Source organism: Aulonocara sp. 'chitande type north' Nkhata Bay, linkage group LG17 (genome assembly GCF_057382095.1).
Source record: "Aulonocara sp. 'chitande type north' Nkhata Bay isolate Kocher_YH1m ecotype deep benthic linkage group LG17, A_spYH_male_GT1.1, whole genome shotgun sequence".
Taxonomy (NCBI): Eukaryota; Metazoa; Chordata; class Actinopteri; order Cichliformes; family Cichlidae; genus Aulonocara; species Aulonocara sp. 'chitande type north' Nkhata Bay.
Window position 1 is genome coordinate 21399734 of NC_141360.1, and position 26156 is coordinate 21425889.

The following is a 26156-nucleotide window of genomic DNA, read 5'->3' on the forward strand; positions in this document are numbered from 1 at the left end:
ACAGAACTCGCCTCACCTCTGATGACGAAACCAAAGCAGTTTCCTTCTTTGTGAAGCGTGACTTCCACATTCTTAAACATGACCCCTGACCCCTGCACCGCTGCAACACACCAGAACATCAACAACACGTCAACATTGCAGCCGGCCGGGTGCAGCTGAGTGTACACGTCTTCTGCTGGCAGAACTTACAGACAGGCGGCAGCTCGTACTCGACCTCCAAGACGACCCGTTCACCCACGTTCTTCAGCAGACTGATGATCTCATCGTGTCTGAACTTGGCCAGGTTGATGCCGTTGACAGACCTGATATAGTCGCCCACGTTCAGCTGGTCACTCCTGAGCAAACAGCCAAAACATCAGCTTTAATTTTACTTAATCAAACCTTAATGAGTTCGTTTAAGAAGAGGCTGTTCCAGAAAGGATGCTGCTAAACATTAATAACTGCCACTGCTGCACCAATATCCATTAATCAGTCACCCAAAGTGTTCTGTGTCATTTTTGCTCATTGTCGCTTTGTAGCTGGTAGTTGATCGTACATTGCAGGCTCCTGCTGCAGCCCAGTCACCTATGCCTAGAGGGTAACGGCTGAGAAAAATATATATTATCAGGCTGGTTAAAGAGGGGTTGCTGGAGGTTGCTGGCTGTCTCTAGGTAAACTCAGTCACAAAAAGGGTTCTTTCAGTTTGCATGGAATATGCAGATTTGTCTGCAAATACTCATCGACTACCCACTGAGCGTTAGTAAAACTTTAAAAACGTCCGACCAGAAACCTTCACAGTAAAAGTTAGTTAGTATCTTGCCCAAGGATATTTGGCATGCAGACTGGGGAAGCCAGGGATCGAACCACCAACCTTCCGATCAGTAGATGACCCACTCTACCACCTGAGCTACAGGCTACAGCCACCCCTGGAGCCCACTATGTGGAATATTCATGTAATCTATAGGTTTTCACTAAGTACAAAGTGATGTAGAACACGTTTTGTCTTTTTAATATCTTATATCAGATTGCTCATCCCTTTAAACAACTGAAAATACCTGGCACAACTCCAAAGTTAGTCTCAATGGCGATTCTTTGTTTTTTGGCTCAAGTCCTAAAAACACAAAGACCAGATGTAGAAGACATTACCGGGCCGCGATGCCTCCCTGCCGCAGGTTTGAAACTCGAGGCTTCCCATCTTTGTCGATTCCTCCTGAAACTGTCAGCCCGAGCGTCGTCCCCTCCTTCTTCATCAACTCCACCACCGTGCATCCCCGAAACTCATCTGCAAAAAGGGACATGGGATGAACTGAATGCTCTGCCTCGCCATTAAGGATTTTTTTCTTTTCTTCTTCCAGTAAAAATTATTCCTATTTGCTTTTTCTTCTTCTTGACTGCATAGCTTCTACTCTCTTTATTTAAGCATGGAAAAAATAAATAATAATCTGGATAAAAGGAGAAATGAAGTCATCCTCTGTTCTGTCATCCATCTATATTTCATCAAACAGATGAAATATTTAACACACACAGAGAGAGAGAGAGACAGAGAGAGAGAGAGACAGAGAGAGAGAGAGAGAGAGAGACAGAGAGAGAGAGAGAGAGAATTTCAGATCAGACCTGCTACGATGGGCTGTGACCAGTTATAAGGTAATGAAACTGAAATCAGGTTCATCCTCTTTCATACAGGCAGGATTAAGACGATCAGTCTTTGGCAGTGACCATCATCGTCTCCTCTTCACTCATCTTCCTCCTCCAAAGAGGCTTTACAAAAAAAGCAGCAGCGCCCTTTTCAACTTTTCGAAAACGGCACAGCTGACTCACACTCGGAAATAGAAAACCCTCAAATCTCTGATAAAAAAAACAAGATGAACAAGTTTCCTGCAGCGGCGCTGGTGTCAGCAGCGCGGGGGGGGGGGGGGGGGGGGGGGGGGGGTTTAAAGTTAGCTTTACGCTGAAGGAAGCAGCACAAAGTTTCCCTCAAAGGAACAGAGCGTTGTTAAAGAGTTTAACATCAGGGGTATCTGGGCTAGGAAATCCAGACTGTATATGATGATTTAGCCTCTACGATGTCACCCACTCGTTTCTACAATCCGTGTTTTCAAGCTTCAGTATTAGAGCTCTGGTGTTTTTGGAGTAAGAAATGACCATATTTGAAGAAGAGGGTGCTAAGCTTATCAGCTAATATTGGTTAGTTTCATTTTTAAGGGCGGTTACCAATGCTGCACTGAAACATTTGACCAATCACAGTACACTTATGTCCTTCAAAGTCTTTCTAATCTAGCAAAGGCACCCACTTATACTAAGAGCTGAGGAAAGACCTAAAACTGAAGTTCTGACGTCTACGATATCATCCCTAGGCTGTCTCTGACGTCAGTCTGACGGCTCTCCAAATCAGTGATGCAATTTTTATTCTCACAGAATTTTTGATTGTAGCACAAAGACATCACAAGTAGGACACCAGCTCCAGGTGGGAGGAGATAAACTGCGACTGCAAGCATCTTCCTCTTCAGGTCACAAAATGGGAAACATCAGCTGTTTCTGAGCGTGCTCTATTTTCAGCTGTGTTAATGAGCTCAGCTGGTGGATTCAGACACTTTGATTGTAAAAATGTTTGTTACCTGGTATACTCTGCCTCCTGATGGCCAGCGCTCCATCTGGAGGTCGCGACCCGGCGGAGTGTTTCGTGTATGGCCCTTCATCTGGAACACAAGGAGACATGCAAGAATATTACAGACTGGATCCAGACTTTAACTGGTTCCAGTACCTAGAAGTAACGCCTCATAAGGCAGGTTCTTTTCAATAGTTTGGACACAGTGGCTCTGATGGCATATAAACCCCCATCATCACCTTGCACTGAGTCCAAATCTCCATTTCCTCTTGTAGAAGGTACCAGACCTTAACCATTTACTCTAACTTGTTTCTAACCAGATCTAACTGGATCAATCGGGTCCTTTGACTAGTTTTAAAGCCTTTCCTAAAAACTGGTTAAATAGTTGGGATTTTTTGACAGAATGGTTACAGACCTTCCTCAATATTGGTATCTGACCTCTACCATCTCATCAACATGGTCTGTTTGATTGGTTTGGAGACTCCACTAGTGTCTGTAATTGGGTATAAACATAAACCAATTTCTTCAACTGGTCTCCAAGCTCAGATTTTTCCTCTAAGCGACCCTTACCAATTCAAACCTACTAACCAGCCCGGTTTTTCTGACTTGTTTTTAAACCCGTAGAACCACCTCTAGCTGGACATATACCTCACAAAAAATCATGACGCGTTTCCAAAGTTTTGGTCCTTCAAAGTGATTCTAAACTATATCCAGTTTATCAACAGTGTACCTGGCGGTACATCTAACTGGATATATTCCACAATTGTCCCACAAACTGGTTCTGAGGTTCTACCAGTTCTCATCACTGTTTTTAAATGCTTTCACTGCCCCTACATTCAAAAAGCAACTAGTTCCTTTAATTGAAATGGAGACGGTTCAGTTCCTGGTCCTAAAGTGTTTAAGAGGCTTTACTACGTCCTCTACATGGATCCAGACTAAAATGGCAAACTGGTTTTCCTTGACTGCTTCCTTTAGCAAGCTCCAGTTCAATCAACTGGTTTTGGAGACAACAGGAGATTTCAAAAGTTAATCCAACAATTTAATTTAAACTATACAAATATACAACCAGTGGCCGTTTCCAATATATAAAAATTCATTGGTTCCTTCAGCAGGTTCAAATGCTCCACCAATTCATCCAACTGGTTTCAAAAGTCAAACTGTTCATCCTTTAACTATTTTTCATTATCCATTATGTTTAGAAGCTTAACCAAGCTTCCTTTAACTAGTTGTGAAACTCTAAAATTAAACCTGCTGAGTTCTGACACAGATTACCTCAGACAGTATCCCCACACCAGGCTCCCATAATGCATCTGTACTCACCATCATCATCAGACAGTGCAGAGCTTCCACCACAGAAAAACATATCAGGGATGAGCTAAACAGCGAACACGTTAGTATGCTCGCCTTCAGGTTCTTTTACTCATCATCATCGTCCAGCAAAGCTCTGAAGGAGATTTCTCCTGACCACTGGTGTGTCTTGCTCTCAGCCTGAACAGCTGCTGAGCAGTCTGTCAACTCATGAATAAAGAAGCCACAGCCAGAGAGCGGTTACCTCATCAGCACAGCGACCAATCCCTGTGGAGAGCAGAGGTGGTCCAGCTAAGTCTGCACCAATCTCAGCAGCCCACCGGGAGATCCCGCCGGTGATGTCATCACGCTAAAAGCATGATGTCATGTAGATATATCTGGATGGAGTGGTTTGACTGTTTATTCCCAGTTTACAACAGGTGAGACTCTCCTATCATCTACTGCACCTGACACCAGGTACAGGCTTGAACAGCATTTGATCAAACCCTCTTATTAAATCTGACGATCCACCCGAAAGAGGGGAAAACTCGGGAAGATACGCATATTGCCTGTGAAGTGAATACTTCTATTATTAATTAAATGCTAATCTTCAGTTTTGTCTCCTTTTTATTCCTCTTTAGTGTGGTGTTGTTCTATTTTAGTTCTGCGTTTGGCTCTATTTTATGTCATTCTAATTTATTCTAATCTGCTCCGGATCTATTCTGTTTGGTTCCAGCAGCTGAGCTCAGAAACACAGCGAGGCCATTACGTTACATTCACCTCCTGAATATAACCTGAATATAACCTACCGTGAACCCCAAACCTCATACCAAGTCTTTATGGTAAAATCTCACTCGGGAACTTCCTTTTGTTCCCAAAAAGAAAGTCGAGTCCCCACAAAATGAGCATGCAAACAGAATTAGGTCCCCACAACATGAGTAACACACACACACACACACACGCACACACACACACACACACACACACACACACACACACACACACACACACACACACACCATAACAAACTGAAGATGAAAGCTAAGCCTCCTCCTCCTCCAGATGTAGGACAGCAGCAGCAGCAGCTCATTTTTTCTGTCTCCATCTACAGTGCAATCTACATATACACACATATACTGGATAATACTACATTCTACACGCTGCAGTATCTCCTGTGACACACATGCACACAATCTTAGCTCCTATTACTGAGCTGCAGTTCTTTAAACGAGGTCACGCATCATCTTTAAATATCAAGCATCTGAAACCAGCATTTGAGTCCAATCAGGGAAGAAAAATACGAGTAGCTGTGAAATGGTACATATAAAAAAAAAGACTCCATGATAGCAACAACAACAACAATATTGATAATAATAAACACATCTTACAGGCAAGACAAATGCAACCAGTCAAATGTGTCTGCAAAAATGCCCTCACCACTAACAGACAATAAGGAATCACTAAGCAGCTGCAATAGAAATGCAAATTACACACAACGCCACCTACAGGCAAGACAGGTAACAGTAAAAATTTATAAATGAAAGGGCTCAAGAGTAACAATAATAAATGCAAGAAAACTAAGAAAAACGCACAAAAATATACATGTTTTATACACAAACGTCTGCAAATTTTTTTTTTTTTTTTTATATCTATGATTATTATATGTAATAAAAATCATAAACAGCTAGGATGTGCAGTAAACAGCAAAACAAAACTGTACATCATGCTACTTAGGTAAGTAACAATATTAAAGGTAACTAAAATGACAGCAATAAAACTGAAAAATCAACAATAAAAAAAAGAAAATGTTAAAAATAAATGCCACCTACGGGTGAGAAATGTATTGTATTAGAAAACTGGGAGATCTATATAAAGCAAATGTGTTTAAGTCCTTTCAAGAATTCAAGGGGTTTAGCAGAAAGTGAATCATGGAGATATTTACAGCTGAGGAGCTGCATGAAAAGCACAGCAGTTATCGTAAGTAATAAACAAAACGTATTCTCATCCTTTTTAAATCTGTCTCAGGAAGCTCAATCAGCATCAGTTTTCTATAAATACATCCTTTGAATCAGTGGTGGCAAAGACTAAGGAAGTGTGGTCTGACATGGAATATGAAACTGACAGAATATAAAGGCAGGTGCTCTTTTCCATTTTCTGCCTCCACTAAGTTTTTGGAACCACTGTCCAAACACTAGTACTTAAAAATTGTATTCATCTATTATCATTTAATTTATTATTTTTAAAATAATATTTTAAATATTTTTTTTCTCCAATTACCCAGACTGTAAATATGTTCAATGTGTTTTAGATACTTTGATGGAAATGAAAAGATTTCTAAAAATTTGAGTTACAAAACTAAATAAATAAAACAATAAGTGACGATGCATTAGCAATGGTAAATATCCATATATAAAAATATCAACAATAAGAGTATATGAGAGTATATGAGGTTTATGTATATAATACCTTTTACTAGATTTACATATTGTTTATTAATACAATTCAGACTATTCTCTTGCATAATCTGTTAGTCTTGACTTTTATTATTTTTTGTTAATCATTTTCAGAAGATAAAACATTTATTGACACATCTCTAAAGAGGAAACAATTATCAAACTAGCAGGAAACCTTTTGCTGAGATTAACTGTTAAATTTCCTAAGCATAAATTATTATGTATTTGTTTTTGTACAAGTTTTTAAACTTCCTACCTCCCGAGCACAGACGTTGTTTTACTTTTAATTAAAGGTTTATGCACACGTTTGGGTTAATTGTCAGTACTGACTGTGCAAAGTGTTTTATATTTTACGTTTTTAAACATCTTTTAATGTGCAAATGAGCTGGCACCGCTAAATGAACCAAAATGTTTTAATGGCATTTTTACTAATTATTTAACTTTTACGCACCAACAAATTTAATCACTGCTGTAATTCTCTGTACAATTGAGCAGATGTTTATTTATTCAGATAATTCACATGTTGGCTCTCTACTTTGATATTTAAAAACCTGAAAAACATGGATGTTCAGCCAAGCTCATGGATTTTTAAAATAAACCTCTTCCACTTACATTCATTTACAAAACCTCCCAAAGCTAACATCTAAGGTTTTACAGCCACAAGCTGAACTGTGTTTTCACTTGTATAATTAATATCCACTGAGAGCTGGAGCTCAATTTTTAATTATATTTATAACGCTCCTCACAACACATTCAAAGATTTCTCCAAACACTCAAACTTTCAGCAGACCTTGAACAGAAGTCAAATCTCCCAAAGAAACAAATACAAACAGCAGAACTATCAAAGGAAAACCAGAGCTGTGAAGACTTTGAACACAGCAGGGGTAAAACTTTCTTTGTCTGTATGATTATCTCAGCGCAGGAGGTGTCATCGAAACCTCGTCTAATTTACTGGAAAAGGAGGATTTCAGCTCTTCCAGATTAACTGGCTTCCAGTTGAGGACAGGGCTCCGCATGTTCAAGTGTTTCTTCTTATTTCCATAATTAAGAAAAATCAAAGAGGCTGGGTGGACTCCAGAGCCAAACCCGGCTGTGTGAAGATAACACTCTGAGACCAGCCAGGTTTCCTCCATGTCTTCTGCTGCCAACAAACTGAACAAACTACTCATGCAATCCAAGAAGAGTCAAACTTTCCTGGCTTTCAAGTGGAGGCCAAACCGTGGCTGCTGAATTTCTCTGAACTCCTTCCTCAAGATGTGGACGTCAGCGACTAAAGCAGCTTTTTGTCCTTTGTCACCAATTTAAAAGCTTCAAATATGTGAACCTCACAGTTTATTTCACCTGTTTATGAAGTGATGGAGCGCCACATAATTTAGAAACTGGACTTCATGTTGTGTTAAATATGACCTGAAATTACTGAATGAAACCATAAACTGATCAAAAAAGCATTTACTGAGGTTGTAAATGAAGCCAGGAAAAGGTTGATTTTCTCATAGACGTCAATACGATCAGACTTCATATCAGAACCAAAGCATTCACCACTGGTGGCAATTAGAAAGAATGCAGATTTGCTTTACTACCTCATCACTACACCATTTTTATATATACAGCCCAGAATCTCAGTACTGATACTGTTGTTATGCTGGGTATAATAGTATCACTAAGTATCCAGCCCACCTAAAGATGGAATCAGAGTGTGAGGAGTTCTGTCAGATAACAGACTAGCGTGGATCCAACAACAGGTTTGGTGAGTGTATCATCAAATAATTTAGAGGTTTTAAGGCAAACAGAGCTGCTGCAGAAATAAACCACACTTTCATCTGGTATTCTCCACATGATATCCAGCATTTCCTACAGATTTACAATGAATTTGTGTTTGTGCCCAGCAGCACATGAACCTCCTGCAGGTTTTGCTTAGACCAACTTTTGAAAGTGGAACAAGCTACTGTCACCAGGTGCACGTGGAGACAGAGCAGATACAGCTTGTTTAATCATGAGATAGAGACCCTCTGGAGAGGAAGTTGAAGAAATCGAGGCCCTGTACAGCCTGTTGGTGGGCAACACTAGTGCGTTTTCAACACTAGGGCCAGCAGAAAATAAACTAAAAATAAAAGTGAAAGATGGTCCAAGGATGACAAATGGAGCAGTAATCAGAGGCGTCTACAGTCAGTCTCTCGTCCCATGGACGGACTTAACCTCTATTGTCTAGAACCACAGATGGAGATGGTAACCAGTTTTCCACCTGCTGCATTTTCTACTTTGAATCTAATTTAGCCTGGACCAGATCACCAGAGTAGAAACAGCAAATACTGCTTATAGCTGCATTTGGAGTTGGAGTGTACTGGAATGCAGGATGAGAGACTGAGTTTACTGTAGCAGCACAAATCCAACTTGTCTGACTGGAGCATCCACCTACCTCACAGTCCAAGATGCTGGAGTTGGAGTCTATTCAACAAGGGGACAAGAAACCTCCTCTCATGAACAAACTCAAGGTTAAATGTTCACAAGCCCGCTCAGGTCTGAGTACGTAAATTTGATTATTAGACGGTGACCACAAGGGTCCATGTGACTGTACACATGTTAGCCTCTTTTTTGAGCTCTAAAAATGTTAACTATAATGCACTACAGGCAATGGACTTAAAATAAACTTGAAAGAAGTGTAACAGGAATGACTGCTCAGCTGTCAGGTCCACTAAGAAATATAAACAAGGCTTCCACCATCTTGGACTGCAGCTGGTTAAACAGTTAGTAGTTCAAGAATGGAGACAGAGTTTGACTGAAGTTTCTGAACATTGAAGACCGCCACAACAGCAACGTACAGCTAGTCAACAGCAAACCACAAGACGGAAAGGGCAGCAACTTTTTCTTCCAACGAGGGAAAATAAAAATAGCAGAGCAACATTCTCCTAATGCCATTCTGTAGATGAGTTACAGGTCAACTGTCTCAGACTGAGACCGCCACAACAGCAATGTACAGCCAGCTAGAAGGGAAACATGACAGGACAACAACTGAGCTTAACTTAATAAGGAAAACTAGATGGTTCAGGGATGAGAAATTAAAAACAGCTGTTTCTATATTCAGTAATCCAGAGAACAAACTCCAGATCAGCTGTCTTAGACTGCAGCTGGTGACGCAGTCCTTGTTCAGCTGAGTAACATGTTAACCAGCTCTCCACCTGCTGCAGTTTCTGGTTAGAGTGGCCATGTAGAACCACCATCACCAGCTGTGGTCTACAGCGGCAGACACCGAATTCATCTCACCAAGGGAGGACAGGCTTTCAGGACATCGAGGACCGCCACAGCGGCGACTTGTGCCGCCTGCTGGTAGGTAACACAAGACAGAAAAGGCAAAAGCTTAACTTTTCAAATACGATTGAGGGACTGTGCATGGAGGAAAGATAGATATAATTTTTTTTTTTTAAATGCTCAAATGAGTCATGAAATTTAATTGATCAGCCTAAATTGATGAATAAAGTTAGACGCTGGACACCTGAAGCTTCAAACTGAAGGAATTTCATAATCCTGATCGCTCTCTCAGGCTCTGCCTGCCCTGCTTTCTCTTCCCTGTTAATACAAACCATGAATATTACATTCATGAAAACAGGACCCCATGCTCGCGCGCTCGCTCACTCACTCTCTCTAGGGGTCTCTCGCCCCACAGCAACCTGCAGCCATCGACTGAATGAATCCATCAGGAGATCATTTACATCACCACACACACACACACACACACACACACACACACACACTTACAGCCGGCGTTGGTCATATACAAGCCACTCTCTCTCTTTTCAATGTCAGCAGTTTACAGCAAATGTCTCTCGACCACTCCTGCATGTATGTTGCACATGAAATTCTCCTCCATCACACACACATCCTCTCTCTCTCTCTCTTCCTCCCAGTGTTCCTCTGTGTCTCTCTACCTTTGTTCACCCTGCGCAGGATCTGGCAGCGACATTTAAACGACACGGCGATCATGGTGAAGCCGAGCCGAGCGCCACCTCCCCCCCAGCGCCATGCAGAAGACGTGCAGCCACCAAAAAAAACCCTACACCTCCCAATCCTCTTGCTCGCTCTCTCGTCTGCAAACGACCGAATGACCGACGACCTCCTCCTCAAACAGAAACCATCATTGAGGCGCTTCCTGAGGCTCGAGAGAGAGGGTGGGAGGGAGGGAGAGAGAGAGAGAGTGTGCTGCAGATGTGAAGCGCCTCCATAAAATCAGGGAGGGGGAGGGTGGAGGAAGAGTCTGCGCAGATGGGAGGATGAAGAGGAGCGGGAGGAGGAGGGGAGGAAAGAGGCTGCCATATCTCTGTGCTGGTTTGTAATGTGTGTTTGTGCAGCTGGAGGGAAGGAAGGATAGATAAAAAGGATTCTGATGTGCGACTGTGATAAGGAGACAAATGGAAGATGGAAAAAGGGACCTGAAGAAAATTATTAAAATTAAAAATGGAGGAACAAACATAAAAGAACAGAAGGAAAAAAGCAAAGAAATAAGAAAAAGGTTAATTGGATAATCCAAATTGCCACTAGGTGTGCATGTGAGTGTGAATGGTTGTCTGTCCCTGTGTGTTGGCCCTGCGACAGACTGGCGACCTGTCCAGGGTGTACCCCGCCTCTCGCCCTATGACAGCTGGGATAGGCTCCAGCGCCCCCCGCGACCCTGAAAAGGATAAGCGGATGGATGGATGGAGATGAAAAAGGATTACAGAGAGAGAGAAAATGAGCGAAGAAAGGGAGGACATATTGAAGGAGAAAAGTGGAAGGATGGAGGAAAGGACTGAAAAATAAGGGAAGAAAGGTAGGAAGAAGAAAAGGGAAGAATTGAAGGAGACAAGGAATAATGGAAGGGATGTGATGAAAGGAAAGCAAGAACATTAAAGAAAGAAGGGAAAAAGAAACAAGGAAGGAAAGAAACAATAAAGGAGATGGAAATAAATGAAAAGAAGATAAAATGAAATAAGGAAGGATGCAATAAAGGATAGAAGGAGACAGAATAAGGAAACAAAAAGCAAAGGGAACGAAATTAAAGTAAGAAAAGGAAAGAGGGACTGAAATTGATAAAGAACAGCAAGGTTGGAGGTCAGCAAAACAGGAGGGAAGGAAATGAGAAAGTGGAGAAGGAAAAAAGAAAAGCAAGGAACTGAAACATAACAGAAGGAAGCAAACGAAAGGAAGTGTGAAAGGAAACAAATAATGAAGAACTAAGAAGGAACGGAATGAAGAAGGAAATGGGAAAGTGAAGATATAAATAAAAAGGCAGGAAATAAGGAAAGCAAAATGGTGAGTGAAAGAAGGAAGCATGAAGTGCAAGGCAAAGGAAAAACACTGGGCCTTAAAGTGTTTCTGTGGACATCAGCTTGTGATGTGTAAACCGGAGTTTAAACCCTTAAAACTGAAAATTTAATCAGAGGAATCTGAGTCTGCAGCCCTCCGGCCACCGCTGCAGTTTTCAGGAGTCAAACAGCAACAGATTTGTCTGCAGGAGGAGCGAGGTGACGAAGATAAACCTTTTAAAATCGCTCAACGGGGAGCTGTAAAGGTACTTCAGAGCCTTCCCTTACCACTCAGCATACGCAGCTGGTCTGATTTACATGATATGATTGGTCAGCTCCTGGGGGGCGTGTCCAGTAGCAGGTAGTGAAGTGGTCAGACATGTAGGTCAGTGTTTCAGATGCAGATTATTCTGGATTAGTGTCAGTGTGCGAGTATTAAAGGTATTAACAGTGATGATACCATAACTGCAGTGAAGGCGGGTCAGTGTGTGTGTGTGTGTGTGTGTGTGTGTGTGTGTGTGTGTGTGTGTGTGTGTGTGTGAGTGAGTGAGAGAGAGAGAGAGAGAGAGAGTGAGAAAGAGACACGCACAGTTATTATATCAGGACATTTTTGTTCATGTTATTTACAATGAGGCATGCTGCTGCTGATCTCTGCCGCCTCCTGCTGGAGACACTGCAGCAGCACAACAGCAAGAACTGCAACATGAATTTATTTAGCTTTTTATAACAGACAAACTCCTGAAACACAGAAAAAAAAAGAAAAAAAGAAGAATCACAACAGCCACAGGACGAGTGGAGACCCTCTGTGATGTGTTTTAGTACTGAGGAAAAAAACAGAAAGGACGTGAGTGAAAAGAAAAAGGGACAGAACACTAATAAGGGGGGGGGGGGGGGGGGAGGAGGAAGGGAGAAAAAGCAAGGATGAAAGGTGAGAAAAAAGGAAGGAAGCATAAGAGTGAGAAAGAAGAAAGAAAATAGACAGGAAATGGGAGAACACTAGGGATGAAATAAATCCAAAAAACAGAGAAGGAAAAAAAACAAAATGGGAAAAAGGGAATCGGGGAGGGAAATAATACAGTGAAAAAAGGAACAAAATAAGGGCATAAACGGGCATAAATGAGGATGAAGAAGAAGGAAGGTGAAATGGTCCTTAGTTTGGAGGGTTTTTTACGCCATCGTCTTTCCTCTGTAGAAGTTTTTAACTTGTCAGGAAACTGAGATCAACAAGAAACGCCGGTTCTCCTGTCAGCATCACCCTCGTTATGTTGGCTGTAGCACATGTTTTGAAGCTTTACATTAGTCATTATGGTAACAAAACATGATCTAAAAGTCTTATCGCCCCACAGTGAGATCATAAGCTCAAGTTCTGGTTTCGTGTCGTGTTGTGTTATATGTAGTGCCGACGTAGGACAGTTTTTCCAATTTCATTGTACTACTGTACTATGTATGGCTGTGCAATGACAATAAAGAGTTATCTTATCTTATCTTATCTTATGTGGTCTTGTTTCTGTTGTTTTCTGTGTCAGAATCACACTGAATGAATGACACACACACACACACACACACACACACACACACGTTCTTTGATTTAAAACACAAAAACATTCAATATAAACTTTACAAGCAGAACGTCCTGTTTACAGCCCCACATCACTGATAGAACACAGAATAATGAAGTGTTGAAGCCCGTCCTGCTCATGTCAACACACACACACACACACACACACACACACACACACACACACACACACACACACACACACACAAGAATGGCTGCAGCTGTTACCATGGAAACAAGCTGATGAATAATTGAGGGGAGAGAGCGAGCGACCCGAGCTGCACAAAGACTGATTTTTGAGAGATGAAAGAAGTGTTCACACCGGCTCACACGCACAAACAGACACACACACACACACACACACACACACACACACACACACACACACACACACACACACACACACACACACAACTACAGGTTATCATCACAGCCGGCAGCATTTCAAAACAACCAAATCAGAGAATAAACCCTGACATGTAGTGTGTGTGTGTCTGTGTGTGTCTGTGTCTGTGTGTGTTAAACATGAGTTTGAGTCACTGTGCCATCGTCACATGCCCCCACACACTCACAAAAACACTCAGAGTGCTAATGATGCCGTTACAGAGGTGGGTGGGGGAGGGGGGAGGAGAGGACGGATGTGCAAACCTTTAATTAGCGCTAACGGTCGCAGTCAGACTGACGGGTTCACGTGTGTGTGAAGAACAGATGGGATGAACTGTCACTGCCGCCGCCACACTTGCTGTCAGACCCTTCAAGCAGATATCAATGCTGAATTTCCACTTATTGAAGGTTATTCAAAGTAGTCAGGACAAAATTGAAACACGCCTTGTTCCCACTTACTGCTCCTTACTTACTATCATTTGAAATTAATCTTTTTCATCTCAGTAGAGAAGATGCATTGTAACAGCTGGAAAGCAGCTCTACTGACTTGACTTGACAACTGAAGGTAGGTTTGGAGAAGAAATGGTTAACTACGTCAAGCAGAACAAGAGGATGTGCATACTAGCAGATAGCAAAGAATTAAATGTTTCTACAATGAAGTCAGCTTTCATTTTTCTTCTACAGCAAAGCACTCAAGCGTTAGTCTCAAAAACACCAATCTGTGAAGGGACGTTTAAATGAAAGTCGCTCTACACACACAAAAATGTATACTCCATTACTAAATGATACTAAAAGCTTCTGGCAGTATCCATCAGATAAGACACTTATTCATAACCGTATCGATATCAACCAAGAACTGCTGCAAACACGCAGGTACACAGCCCTTCCCTTCACTAGCAACTGCACAGACAAGCTCCCCTCTTCCCTAGCAGCTGAACACACAGTCCCTCCCTTCACTAGTAGCTGAGCACACATATACGCCTCCTCTCAATAACAGTGAGGAGGAGCTAAGTATGTCTGTGCTCAGCTCACTAGCAGCTGAACACATACAAAGCTCCTCCCCTCACCAGCAGCTAAACACACACAGAGCTCCTCCCCTCACCAGCAGCTAAACACACACAGAGCTCCTCCCCTCACCAGCAGCTAAACACACACAGAGCTCCTCCCCTCACCAGCAGCTAAACACACACAGAGCTCCTCCCCTCACTAGCAGGTGATTATGTGAACAGGAGTTTAAAAAACTGATCAACACTTTAGAAAGAGTTTCAGGAGGTCATTAAAAATCCTGTTTGAACAACATAAAATATTGAACACTTATAAATGTTAGCTTTGATTAAGCTCATGTTACTGTTAGCTGTTTAACTATTAACAGTTACCCAGTAACCACATTAACCATTGGTTAAGTAATCATATGCAGTCAGTTCTGCCCATCTGTGACACTGTAACAGAAATGTTCTAACAAAGTAAAATTCAAATTATTAGAAAGCTAGGAAGTACAATATTAGAAAGACAAAAGTCAGCAGCAGCTCCAACAAAAGCTGAGAATTGAAGTTTAAGGAAAGCAGGATTTATCGCATTAGTTTGAGATACGTGTACCTAATAAACTGGAAACACTCTGAGGACTCTGAAGAGTAAAGAAAAGGAGGAAGTCGTTGTTCTTTAATTTAAAAGAACTAATTAAACATCAAATCCAAATAATGTGGAGAAAGTGCTGTGAGTCCCGAGAGGCCTGCAGATTAATTAAGGTGGATTTCTGCTCTACTTTCCGCCTCTCTGGTCAAGCGTGTTCATTGGCTGCAAAGATAATCCAGCGGCGAAAAGCACGCCGCCTCCGAACCACCACGGATTCAATCTGAGCAAATGGAAAAAAGAAGGAAACGTGGGCCGGCAGAGTCGAGAGGATCTAACGCAGTCACACATGAGAGCATGTGGGCGTGATGGCAGAGCTAACGGCAGCCGGGAACACAGGAGGACGGTTTCACCACTTCATCAGAAAAATCCGAAGCAAGAGTCGATGAAAAAAGAGAAACAAAATTACTATTCGAGGGCCAGCCTTCCCTCCTGCAGCCCGTTTTCCTCTTTAATCTCCATCATGTTGAACACAGGACCAGTTATGCTAATGAGGGCCTTATTTAAAGCTTTAATTAGCAAATATTTCTGTGTCAACAAGCCTCACACAGCACAGAACTGCTGTGAACTCTTCGCCGTGTTACAGTCACTTCATTAAGGTGCAAATTTATGCATCGTAATGTTTCAGCATGTAATGAGATCAGCGAGCACACGGAGAGGAGATGGCGGCCGGGTGGCGGGCAAGCCCGAGAGGGACAGGTGAGTTAGAGGTGTGGCCTGAGGCTGCAGACCAACACTTTTAACCTGTGCCCCTCAAAACTGGCAATACAAGGCTAAAAATACTCAATATTCTCGTATTTATTTATTAATATAAGTGATTAAGTGAAGTGATGAAACAAACAGTGGAGAGATATAACCACACATTGAGGTTAAAGGACAGCTTCAGGTCATTCCTCCCACCTGAACCATTCCAGAATCAGCTCATTGTTTCTGCTTATGTTTTTACAAAATGATTATATGAGATTGTTTTTATGACTCAACAGGAATCAAAGCTAAAAGATGAGCCTGGTATCGAATATAGGCAAAAAGAAGACCTTTCATATGCAATAATTAGTTTTGACTGGTCACCTATTCCACATGAGTTTGGTTGATGTTAGGTTTAATGATCCCCCAGTTCATTTCCCATGTTTTGAGTGGTGCAGGATAATGATTTTAGGTTTTTGCACATCCCGTTCTCTCATGTCAAAATAAGGATTTTTTTGTTCAGGTCCATTTTGTTCTGCAACAAAAAATGATTTTATTATATGCTATGTGATGGTTTATCCTTTAGGGTGTCTTAATCTTTTCCTTTTTCAAAGAACACCAGAAGACAAACACCAAAGAACTACATCCATCCTACACACGCTTCGGGAAAATCATGAAAATACATTTTAACCAGTCACCAAAGTTCAACACAAAACAATCCTCCAACTCTGTAATGGCAGTAACGGTAAATCAGTGAGTTAAAATACTTAAAAACTTCTTCAATTAATGATCAACGGTGTGCTGAAACAACTTCTATGACTTTATAGGGGCGATCGTGGCTCAAGAGTTGGGAGTTCGCCTTGTAATCGGAAGGTTGCCGGTTCGAGCCCCGGCTTGGACAGTCTCGGTCGTTGTGTCCTTGGGCAAGACGCTTCACCCGTTGCCTACTGGTGGTGGTCAGAGGGCCCGGTGGCGCCAGTGTCCGGCAGCCTCGCCTCTGTCAGTGCGCCCCAGGGTGGCTGTGGCTACAATGTAGCTTGCCATCACCAGTGTGTGAATGTGTGTGTGAATGGGTGGATGACTGGATATGTAAAGCGCCTTGGGGTCCTAAGGGACTAGTAAAGCGCTATATAAATATAGGCCATTTGCCATTTATATCCAAAACATCTGTGTCTTGTGTCGAAAGGATATCTGCAGCATTTGAACTCAATCTGGGGCACCCTTTCCCGTAATACCGACTCGCACCATAGGATGGTGCCATGAGCCAAACAGGCATTGAGAGTATAGTCTTATTTACAATAGAATCCACCTGAGGAAATAGTGATGTGGCAAAAGAAAAAAAAATGGCAAAATGCTGCCCCTGGGGGTGAAAGTTTTAGTTTAGCTTTGTAGAGCATAATTACAAAAAGTCTTTCCTCCACAGCTCGGTTAAGGTATTTGATTTCTTACTTACAAAAATCATGAAACGGGAAATAAAAGTTTGTATTTCTTCATTTTCACGAGGATAGAACTGTTACATTTTTTAGCACAGTCACAGTCAGCACAGTGATTGTTTTTCACAGCATGTATGCAACAAACATTCAAGACTCATCAAAGGACCCATCACACTGTTAACCAAGAAAATAAGTTATCTTTTAACTCAAACCATCATATTTTTCAGGACTTAACTGTGTAGTTTTTAATACATACATCCAAACTAGTAGTTTCATATTAATATTATATATATATTAACAATCTAACGATCCAGTTTGTGGCCTCTAACCTCCAACTTCTAAACTCAGGCACACAGTTTCCAGCTTCCAGCTTATAGCATCCAGGTAGCATCTAGCCTCTAGCTTTTAGCATCTAGTCTGCAAAAGTTCCAACCTTGAGCTTCTAATTTCTATCTTCTAGTTTTCAGTTTCCAGCCTCCAATTTTGCCATTTTACAAGTAGAAAATAGTTATTTTCTGCTCTTGGATGAATCAATAGATATGAGACTATGAGACTGGTGTGTGAAACATTTGAGTTCAAATAAATTAGATCTGTGTCCAGAAACACAAATCAATACATCGTAAAATACTCAAATCAGCAGAAACTGACATGAGACTGTATAATATTTACAAATGATAAAGAAAATAAAAACAAACATCCCTCACAACAACTTAAAAAAAAATAAAGTGCAGCCGTTTATCTCAATGGTTTATAATTTTGGTAACAAAGAGACAAACCAATCCGGTCACAGCGCTCCCTTGGTGCAGGTAACAATGTTTTCTCCCTCTTTGCTGATTTTCTGTCGTGCTTTAAGGTGAATTCTAGGAGGGAGCGTTTCAGACACGGTTAAATGGACTCGACTTTAAAGGACTGCATGGAGGCTTCACCGGACAACCTGCTCTACCTCCTGAGGCTAAACGCAGACGCCGAAGTGAGCATTACAGACCAGGACCAGAAACAACTGATGTCATCTTTGTGTGAATGTTTTATTCATGAACTCTTTAAGATGCTCGGTCCAATAAACCAGGTTAACAAGGTCAAACCAGATTGAATCAAAGAGGAAATACGGGACGAAAATCACCCTAAACAAGGAGTGAGGAGAGGAGGCGAAAGAGTGTGTGTGTGTGTGTGTGTGTGTGTGTGTGTGTGTGTGTGTGTGTGTGTGTGTGTGTGTGTGTGTGAGCCAGTCAACCAACCTTAAAGTGCTTTCATATACAATCACATGCTGTGATACACACACACACACACACACACACACACAACCCCGTTCAGCTATCTTAGTGAGGACCTTCATTGATATAATGCTTTCCATAGCCCCTTACCCTAACCATTAAAAATGAATGCCGAACCTTAACCCTTACCCTAAATCTAACCATAACCCTGACACAAAAACCACATTTTGAGCCTCAAAAACACCTTTAAATGCCTTCAAATTTGTGAGGACCGGGTTGTGTGTCCTCAATAGTGACTGTTGGTTCTCACAAGTATAGTAGAATGCAGATTTCGGTCCTCACAAAGATAGCTAGACAGGATCACACACACACACACACACACACACACACACACACACACACACACACACACACACACACACACACACACTGCTAGCTGGTAGCTTTGAGAAATGCCTCCTGGCAGTTCTGCACTACACACACAAATGGTTTATTTTCACACAGGAATAATAAGTTCAGTGTCAGCTATTAGCATCCAAACACTCAAATATGTTGCTCTTAATTATTAAATAATTAAATTTACACCCATAAGATTCCACAAAGGCTCCAGAAGGTGTGTGGATTTATTTTTGTTTAATCTGTGCAGAGAATCGGTCCAAATGTGTTCCTCGAGTTCATTCAGAAACTTCTGAGACACCAAAGTGCCGCTCGCGTCATCTGCTCGCCGCCCGCAAACACTTCTTAATAGGTGTAAATGGTTTAGTAGATGGCAAGTTCAAGTCCTGCTTGAGTTTTCTCTGCAGGGAGACAGATGGAGATGGGTGAGGCGTGAACCAGAGTTCAACTAAAAACATAGGCAGTTTTTTCATTTTAGCTCAGCTGACAGTTTTCTGAGAGGAACGTGTCAGAAACACACTTTCCTAGAAGCATGTGGACACAAAGAAGTTTCTGAGGGTGGATTTCACTTGAAAGCATTTCAGAAAACATTATCTTGATTTTGAAAAAAAAAAAAAAAAAGCCATCAGGAGGACTGTGAAGGTGAAAAAATAAACTAGAGCACAGTAAGCTTCAATTTATCACTACCTGACTGGTTCCTTTGTTAACTCCTAGCTCAGCTCCCATCGTCTCATCAGAGTTAAAAATAAAGAAGAAAAACTTCAGAATGTGCTTTAAAAACACATCAAAGGGCATCAGAACAAACAGAATCACAATCAGAGACCAGAATAGAGTCAAGACGAGACCAAAATAAACTGAAATTCACAGCAGATCATTACCCGACAAGGGTCTGACCACACTCCTCCTGCCCTAAAGCTTAAACTCCTCCTGCTTTATCACCTGCTCTTTCTGTAACGTGAAACTAAATTTGCAACATGAACATCATCACCTTAAAATAGCGGCTGAGAACATAAAACGATCAGGAAGGTGTTTGCAGACAAATTTAGGAAGCGGGTTATTTTCTCGAAGACATGTTTTTAAACCAGAGGAGGCGCCCCCTGCTGGATATCAGAAAGAACATCATTTAAGACACCTCAGTATTGGCTTCAATCTTCACTCCTGGAAGCTACGTCCATCTGTTGCATATATCAGAGTTATATTGATGGATAACCTCGAGCACCGATGATGATCAGACTGATCAGTGATAATTTACTGATATAGGTGGTTGTTAGCTTATTTTTGCATTAATGCAGGGGGCCAAGTGGGTGAGAAAATTGCAGTAAAGTTTTTTTTAAAAACCAAAAGAGAAGAACAGATTCACTGCTTATTACAGAATGCTGGCCAGACCCACTTTAGATCAAATTGGGCTCTTTGTAGCCCATGAACTAAAATAAGTTTGACACGCCTTCGCTGGCGTGTCAAAGTTACATCATCATCATTAAGAGATTCGTATTGAAGTGAATCAGCCTCGCTAAGTGACCAAGACTTCCATCGAGTTCAGCTGTCTTATTTCTGTCTGCAGGTGACGTGAACGCTGCTCGTGTGCAGCGACGCTCGTTAAACTTCATTTGCCGGTGAAAGACTCGGCTGTTTGTGTGGAGAGCTCGATGATGAGTGGAGGAGAGACTGGTGACACGTTTTACACAATTACAAAGCGGACTGGACGAGTTAGTGGAGCTATGAAGAAGACAAAAGGCAGGCAGATGTTATGACTTAATAACACTTTATCTGCTCAACTGATGTCCATCCACTTCAGCTCACTAATTACTACTGACTGAATCATTAATCGATAGGCGAACGAGGCTCTTCAGCTGGGACAGCTTACATTACTTTCTCTTCTTGCTTTACTTTCTCGGTGTGCATCAGGGAGGGAGGATAGCGTGATCCCACGATAACACTATGGAGATCACTCAAGCCTAAGACAAAGTTCACAGAAGAACAAAGAAGGAGAAGAAACCATTTCATATGATCCAGGTCCACACCTGTGGGGCTAAAAACAAACCTGCATCTCCACCACCAGACTGTAAACACACCAAACTTACAGTTTAACAAATCAAAAATCAAACTGTCTGTCACAATATGTATTCATTCAGTCATAAACAGCATGAAATGGAGGAGATGGGTTGCAAAGCAACTTGCAGATGCACAACAGCTGTAGGAAGGCTAAAGCAGCTTATATGGCTGCTAATAAGACGTCTAGAAGAACACCAGCAACGTCAGAAACAGGCTTCATTTATCCCCAAACACAGAGGAAGAGTCTGGAGTGTGCTTAACTAGTCGATCTCAGTAGATCCACCAGCATTAGCTTTGTTGTTGTTGCTGATGCTCTATAAAAGTGGCCGAGCGTAAAATAAGTGTAAAAGGAACCCCCAGATATGGGTCACAAGAAGACAAATTATATCTAAATGTAATTAAAGATCAGATAATTAAAGTGGAAGTGTGAGCGCCTAGAGCTAAACACATTATTCACGACTTAGTGTATCACGATCTGCTCCTGATGGGGGAGGAAATCCCAACTGGTCATATTTGGAGCAAAAGTTTCGTAGGTTCAGTCAAGAACATGGAACAAAAAAGGAGTAGAAACTACCGCAGGGCCCCAAAGAAGGACTGAAGCGTGCAGACTAGAACAACACAAGACGTCAAACCTGGAATTAGTGTGCGCTTTCCCACATTGTTCACATTCCTTCCTGCAGTAAACATCCTGCCCTGTTATTACCCACAAACCACCTGGTTCATGTCATCTGAATACCTGAGTGAGCGTGTGTGTACTGTAACTGAGCAGCTTCACTAACGACCTTCATCTATAATACAAGACCTTAAACAGACACACACACACACACACACACACACACACACACACACACACACACACACACACACACACACACACACACACACACACACAGTGAGAAGAGCAGTATTTCCATCCCTTCACAGGACTAACCTCAAAGTCTTCACCCTGAACTTTACTCCATCACCTTTAAGAGGACTCAAACTTCTACACTGAACCAAGGTGAGTCTTCACAGTAAAAAAAAAGCAAAAACATACACACACACACACACGCACACACACACACACACACACACACACACACACACACACACACACACACACACACACACACACACACACACACACACACACACACACTGCTAACCCTGAAATTTGTTCCTTCATCTTACAGGGACTCGAGCTTTGTCTCCATGAGGACATCGAGTTTAATTCAAACTTCAAAGTCTTCATCTCCTCTTGGGAACTAATTTTAGTTCCCTCAAATTGGACTAGCTCCAAGTTCCTCTGGTCAGAGGGCCTGGTGGTGCCAGTGTCCGGCAGCCTCGCCTCTGTCAGTGCGCCCCAGGGCAGCTGTGGCTACAATGTAGCTTGCCATTGCCAGTGTGTGAATGTGTGTGTGAATGGGTGAATGACTGAATGTAGTGTAAAGCGCTTTGGGGTCCTATGGACTAGAAAAGCGCTATACAAATGCAGGCCATTTACCATTTACCATTCCAAGCCTTCAACCTGAAATTTTCTCGATTACGGTGGTTTTCCCTTCATAGGGCTCACTCTTTATTTAGACTCATTTTTTGTTCCCATAAGGAAGTCAAGTCCCTACAGTGTAAGAAGAGCAAACACAAATACGTCAAACCAATTACAATAAGACACACCTACAGCCTCCCCCCCATTATATCATTACTATATATAGGACTCGCTTTTTGTCCACATGTGCTTCCACGTAACCCATAAATACAAGACTTCACACTCTAAATATTTCCACCACTTTAAAGGTCTCGAGCCAACCCTGAAAGTCTTCACCCTGACATCTGCTCCCTCACCTTACGGGGGAGGTGGAGTGCAAGAAAGTACCCACAAGCCAGTGTCCCAGGAAACAAATTAAAATAGCACACACCCATGGAGTTGTATTTCCATCGCTTCAGAGGATTTACGTTTGTCCCCTGAAGGAAGTTGGGACTCCACATTACAGAAAAATTAGTGCATATATTTCCCCCTTAAAACACAAAAATTAAAAGACATCACACACACTCATTGGATTTCTTTTACTTTTGAGGAGTCGAGCTACCTGTAATATCATCGTCCCTGAAATTACAGCAATTTTGTCCCCTTGAGGAGGTCCCCACAGAGCACTAAAGTAAACACACTCGAGTCCCCACAATACATTTAAAACAGCGCACACCAACACAATCTAGGCCACTTTGAGTGCCATAATCTGTTGATAAGCCCCTCTCTCTCTCTCTGCATCATCTCTCTACCTCACTCGCTCTACAGTAGGACAATAAAACAAAGCCTCTCTCCCTTTCTCCATTGTTTCTTTATGGGACTCACTCACTCAGTAGGTGTGTGTTGTACTTGCTGGTGTAGTAGTAAACGTCTTCGTAGCCTTCCTGGTAATCATCATCCGCCCGGTACCTCCTCCCTCGCCTCCTCCTGCTCAGCAGACGTAGCAGGGCCAGGAACCGCTCCATCCCCACCACCTCCACCACAATCACACTGGGTCCAAACTGGGCCGGGCTACGCTGCAAGCTAACAGCAAGGCCAATAACGGTGAGGGCTAAGCGTTTATTCCACACAGAGAGATAGAGAGAGTGAGATCAGGTTTCCTCCTCCTCGCCTCCTCTTTCTGCTGCGCACACACACACACACACCTCTGGATATCACACACACACACACACACACACGCATTAGCGCACATGTAGCACACACACACACACTCCCTCACACACTCCCTCACTCGCTCGCTCTTTGTATTCTCTCCTCTATCTGCAGCCTCCCTCTCCTCTGTTCCCGTCTTCTTTCGGCTGTTGGTGCATCTAGCCGGGTTCAGCCAATCACAGAGCTCGCAGCTCACAAACACACACACACACACACACACTTTGCTCGCTTGCTGCTCTCGCCCTCTAACACACCACTCCTCCATCTCAGCCCTTCGTCCTGCACTTCCTTTCCTTCATTAGATCCTTCCTTCCTTCGTTATCTTGTCCCTCTATTTCCTTCCTTCCTTCAATCCTTCCTCTTCTTTCTCTTCCTGTCTTCACATTTCCCTTCCTCTCCTCCTCTTCCTCCTCATTCATACACTTCATTCCAGTGTGGGGGGAGGGGAGCCGGTGAGTGAATTCCTCAGAGTCTTCTGTAAGTGTACCAAGAGGAGGAGAGAGGAGAGGGGTGGAAACGTGTAGGTAACTGGTGGAAAACTGAGATAAAACCAGATTTCAGGAACTGAAAACCAGGATTATCCTCCTGGTATCAATATCAAGGTCCTGTTTGGGTTTGGGAGAGCACTGGTGTAGTTTTACACTCGATTCAGGAAACAAATGAAGACACAAACCACAGACAAAAGACGTGAAACATAATCGACATCTGGATCACATCTGGCTCATCCAGCCTTTGCTGTAACCCATGTAAAGCTCAGTTCGTGACTTTTGGGCCTCATCCAGTATCAACTCAAAAACAGCTGCCAGTACACATTCAAACACACATTAGGTGATATTCAAGGAACATCTGGCCCTGACAACCTCTACTGTAACCCACCTCGATATCAGTTTGTGACTTTTGGGTCACATCTCAGGCATTACAGCTAAGACTGTATTTTTTCCCCATTTAAACTACATTTACAGCACAAAGAAAGAACTTGTAAATAGATCATATTGTATATATACTGTAAACTTGCAGGATGTTTGTCAGGTTAGTGAATAATTGTGTTACACAATCATAATAAACTTTTGGTTTCAAGCTCTTATACTTTTCCTGCTTGCATCACACAAAGAACTGATCACTCCATCGCTGCCTCATATATGTTACACCGTGAAAAGCCCGACTGTAACAGGATAATCAGTGTTATTCATCTTCAGTGTTTTGAACACCTGACCAGTGTATAATCCCTGCAGGTGTTCTTGGTCGGCCACCCAGAGTCTACACAACCTCCACAGAGACCTGAAGTCCAGACCTCACGCTTCCTGCATCAAAAGGGTCTGGTCAGGATAATAAATGGAGACACTTGTGCTAAAGCAAGGACTAAACAACGCTGAAAACAGCTTCCACTCTGAGTCAGTGGATGCGATCTGCTGAGGTAAGCCTGCTGCATGATGGCAGCATCCTCTGGTACCTGAGTACAAGGCTTCACAATAACACGGGCACTAAAGATCCTGAAACACCTTCATGATTATATCCAGCTGCTGACAACTTCTGAGAGATTTTTTATTAAAGAATAAAATAAATAAAATAGCAAACTTTTGCTTTTACCCTCATCTCCATTTATTTTATATTTATGCAATAATCATTTTTTGTCTTTTGCTGATCGGAGTTACGCTGCTGACAGATGTTTAGAATTCATCATATGATATACGCCGTCATTTTACTCTGCCTTATTTATTGATTAATAAAAATGATGACAAATAAAGAGAAGCAAAAAGAAAATTAAAACATGATCACGATCAAAAATTATATACGAAAACACTGACAAAATGAAACATAAAATAAAATAAATAATAAATTACTGAAAAATTATACTTTCAGCAATGATGAATAAAGTGTGCAAAAAAAAGGTAATAATATTTGGCATTATTTAAAAGCATAAAATATGACTATATTAATAAATAAGATACGTTACACAAAATACAGTAAAAAAATAAAAACAGAAAATAATAACAAAATAAAAATAGAAATAAGTGTAATAATGACAAGTGAAAATTAAACACGTTTTTAAAATAAAAATAAATAAATAACCAAAACTGGAAAAAGAGTATTTTAAAAAAAATAAGGCTAAATAAATCCTGGCAGACTTACACATTTCCTATGGTCCTACTCCAAACTGCAGGAAATCTTGTGAACTGGAATTGATCTCAGCGGGCGCATCTTCAACCAAAATCTTCAACCCAAAAATAAACATCTGTGAAAACTAATGTTCTGATTTTTCATGCCAGGAAAAATAAAATATAATCTACAACATAGAAACGCTGGAACACGTCCCATTGGACTTCATGATCTGCTCGGGTCAAACATTTAGCACAATGTGTCGTTTCTTTCTTGAATATGTTGACGTGGACGAGAACGACAGCTTTTGTTGTTTTTGCGTAAAACTCTGAGCGACGGTCACGACATGATAACTGATCACAAGGACGGAGGTATGAAAAGATCCACGCTGAGCACGATTATTACTGTTAGTTAGATTTGTTTGTGTTTGGTTGTCAACAAGTATCACAATTAAGT

The 26156-nt window shown here is 41.8% G+C and overlaps 1 protein-coding gene across 6 annotated transcripts in view; it reads right to left on the reverse strand.

The window, feature by feature from the left end:
- Positions 1-26156, reverse strand: part of grip1 (glutamate receptor interacting protein 1) — a 66903-nt gene that overhangs the window by 23025 nt on the left and 17722 nt on the right. For 2 of the 6 annotated variants that reach the window (XM_086269936.1, XM_086269935.1), the window contains exons 1-5: positions 23281-23975; positions 2595-2675; positions 1126-1261; positions 190-335; positions 17-100 (exon numbers count right to left, since the gene is read on the reverse strand). In XM_086269936.1, coding sequence (XP_086126062.1) covers positions 17-100; positions 190-335; positions 1126-1261; positions 2595-2675; positions 23281-23416 — 583 coding nt within the window. In that variant the 5' untranslated portion in view covers positions 23417-23975. Of the gene's footprint in view, positions 1-16; positions 101-189; positions 336-1125; positions 1262-2594; positions 2676-10247; positions 11857-23276; positions 23976-26156 lie in introns of those variants that run through there. The other 4 variants (XM_086269939.1, XM_086269940.1, XM_086269938.1 and 1 more) reach the window with 4 other exon arrangements.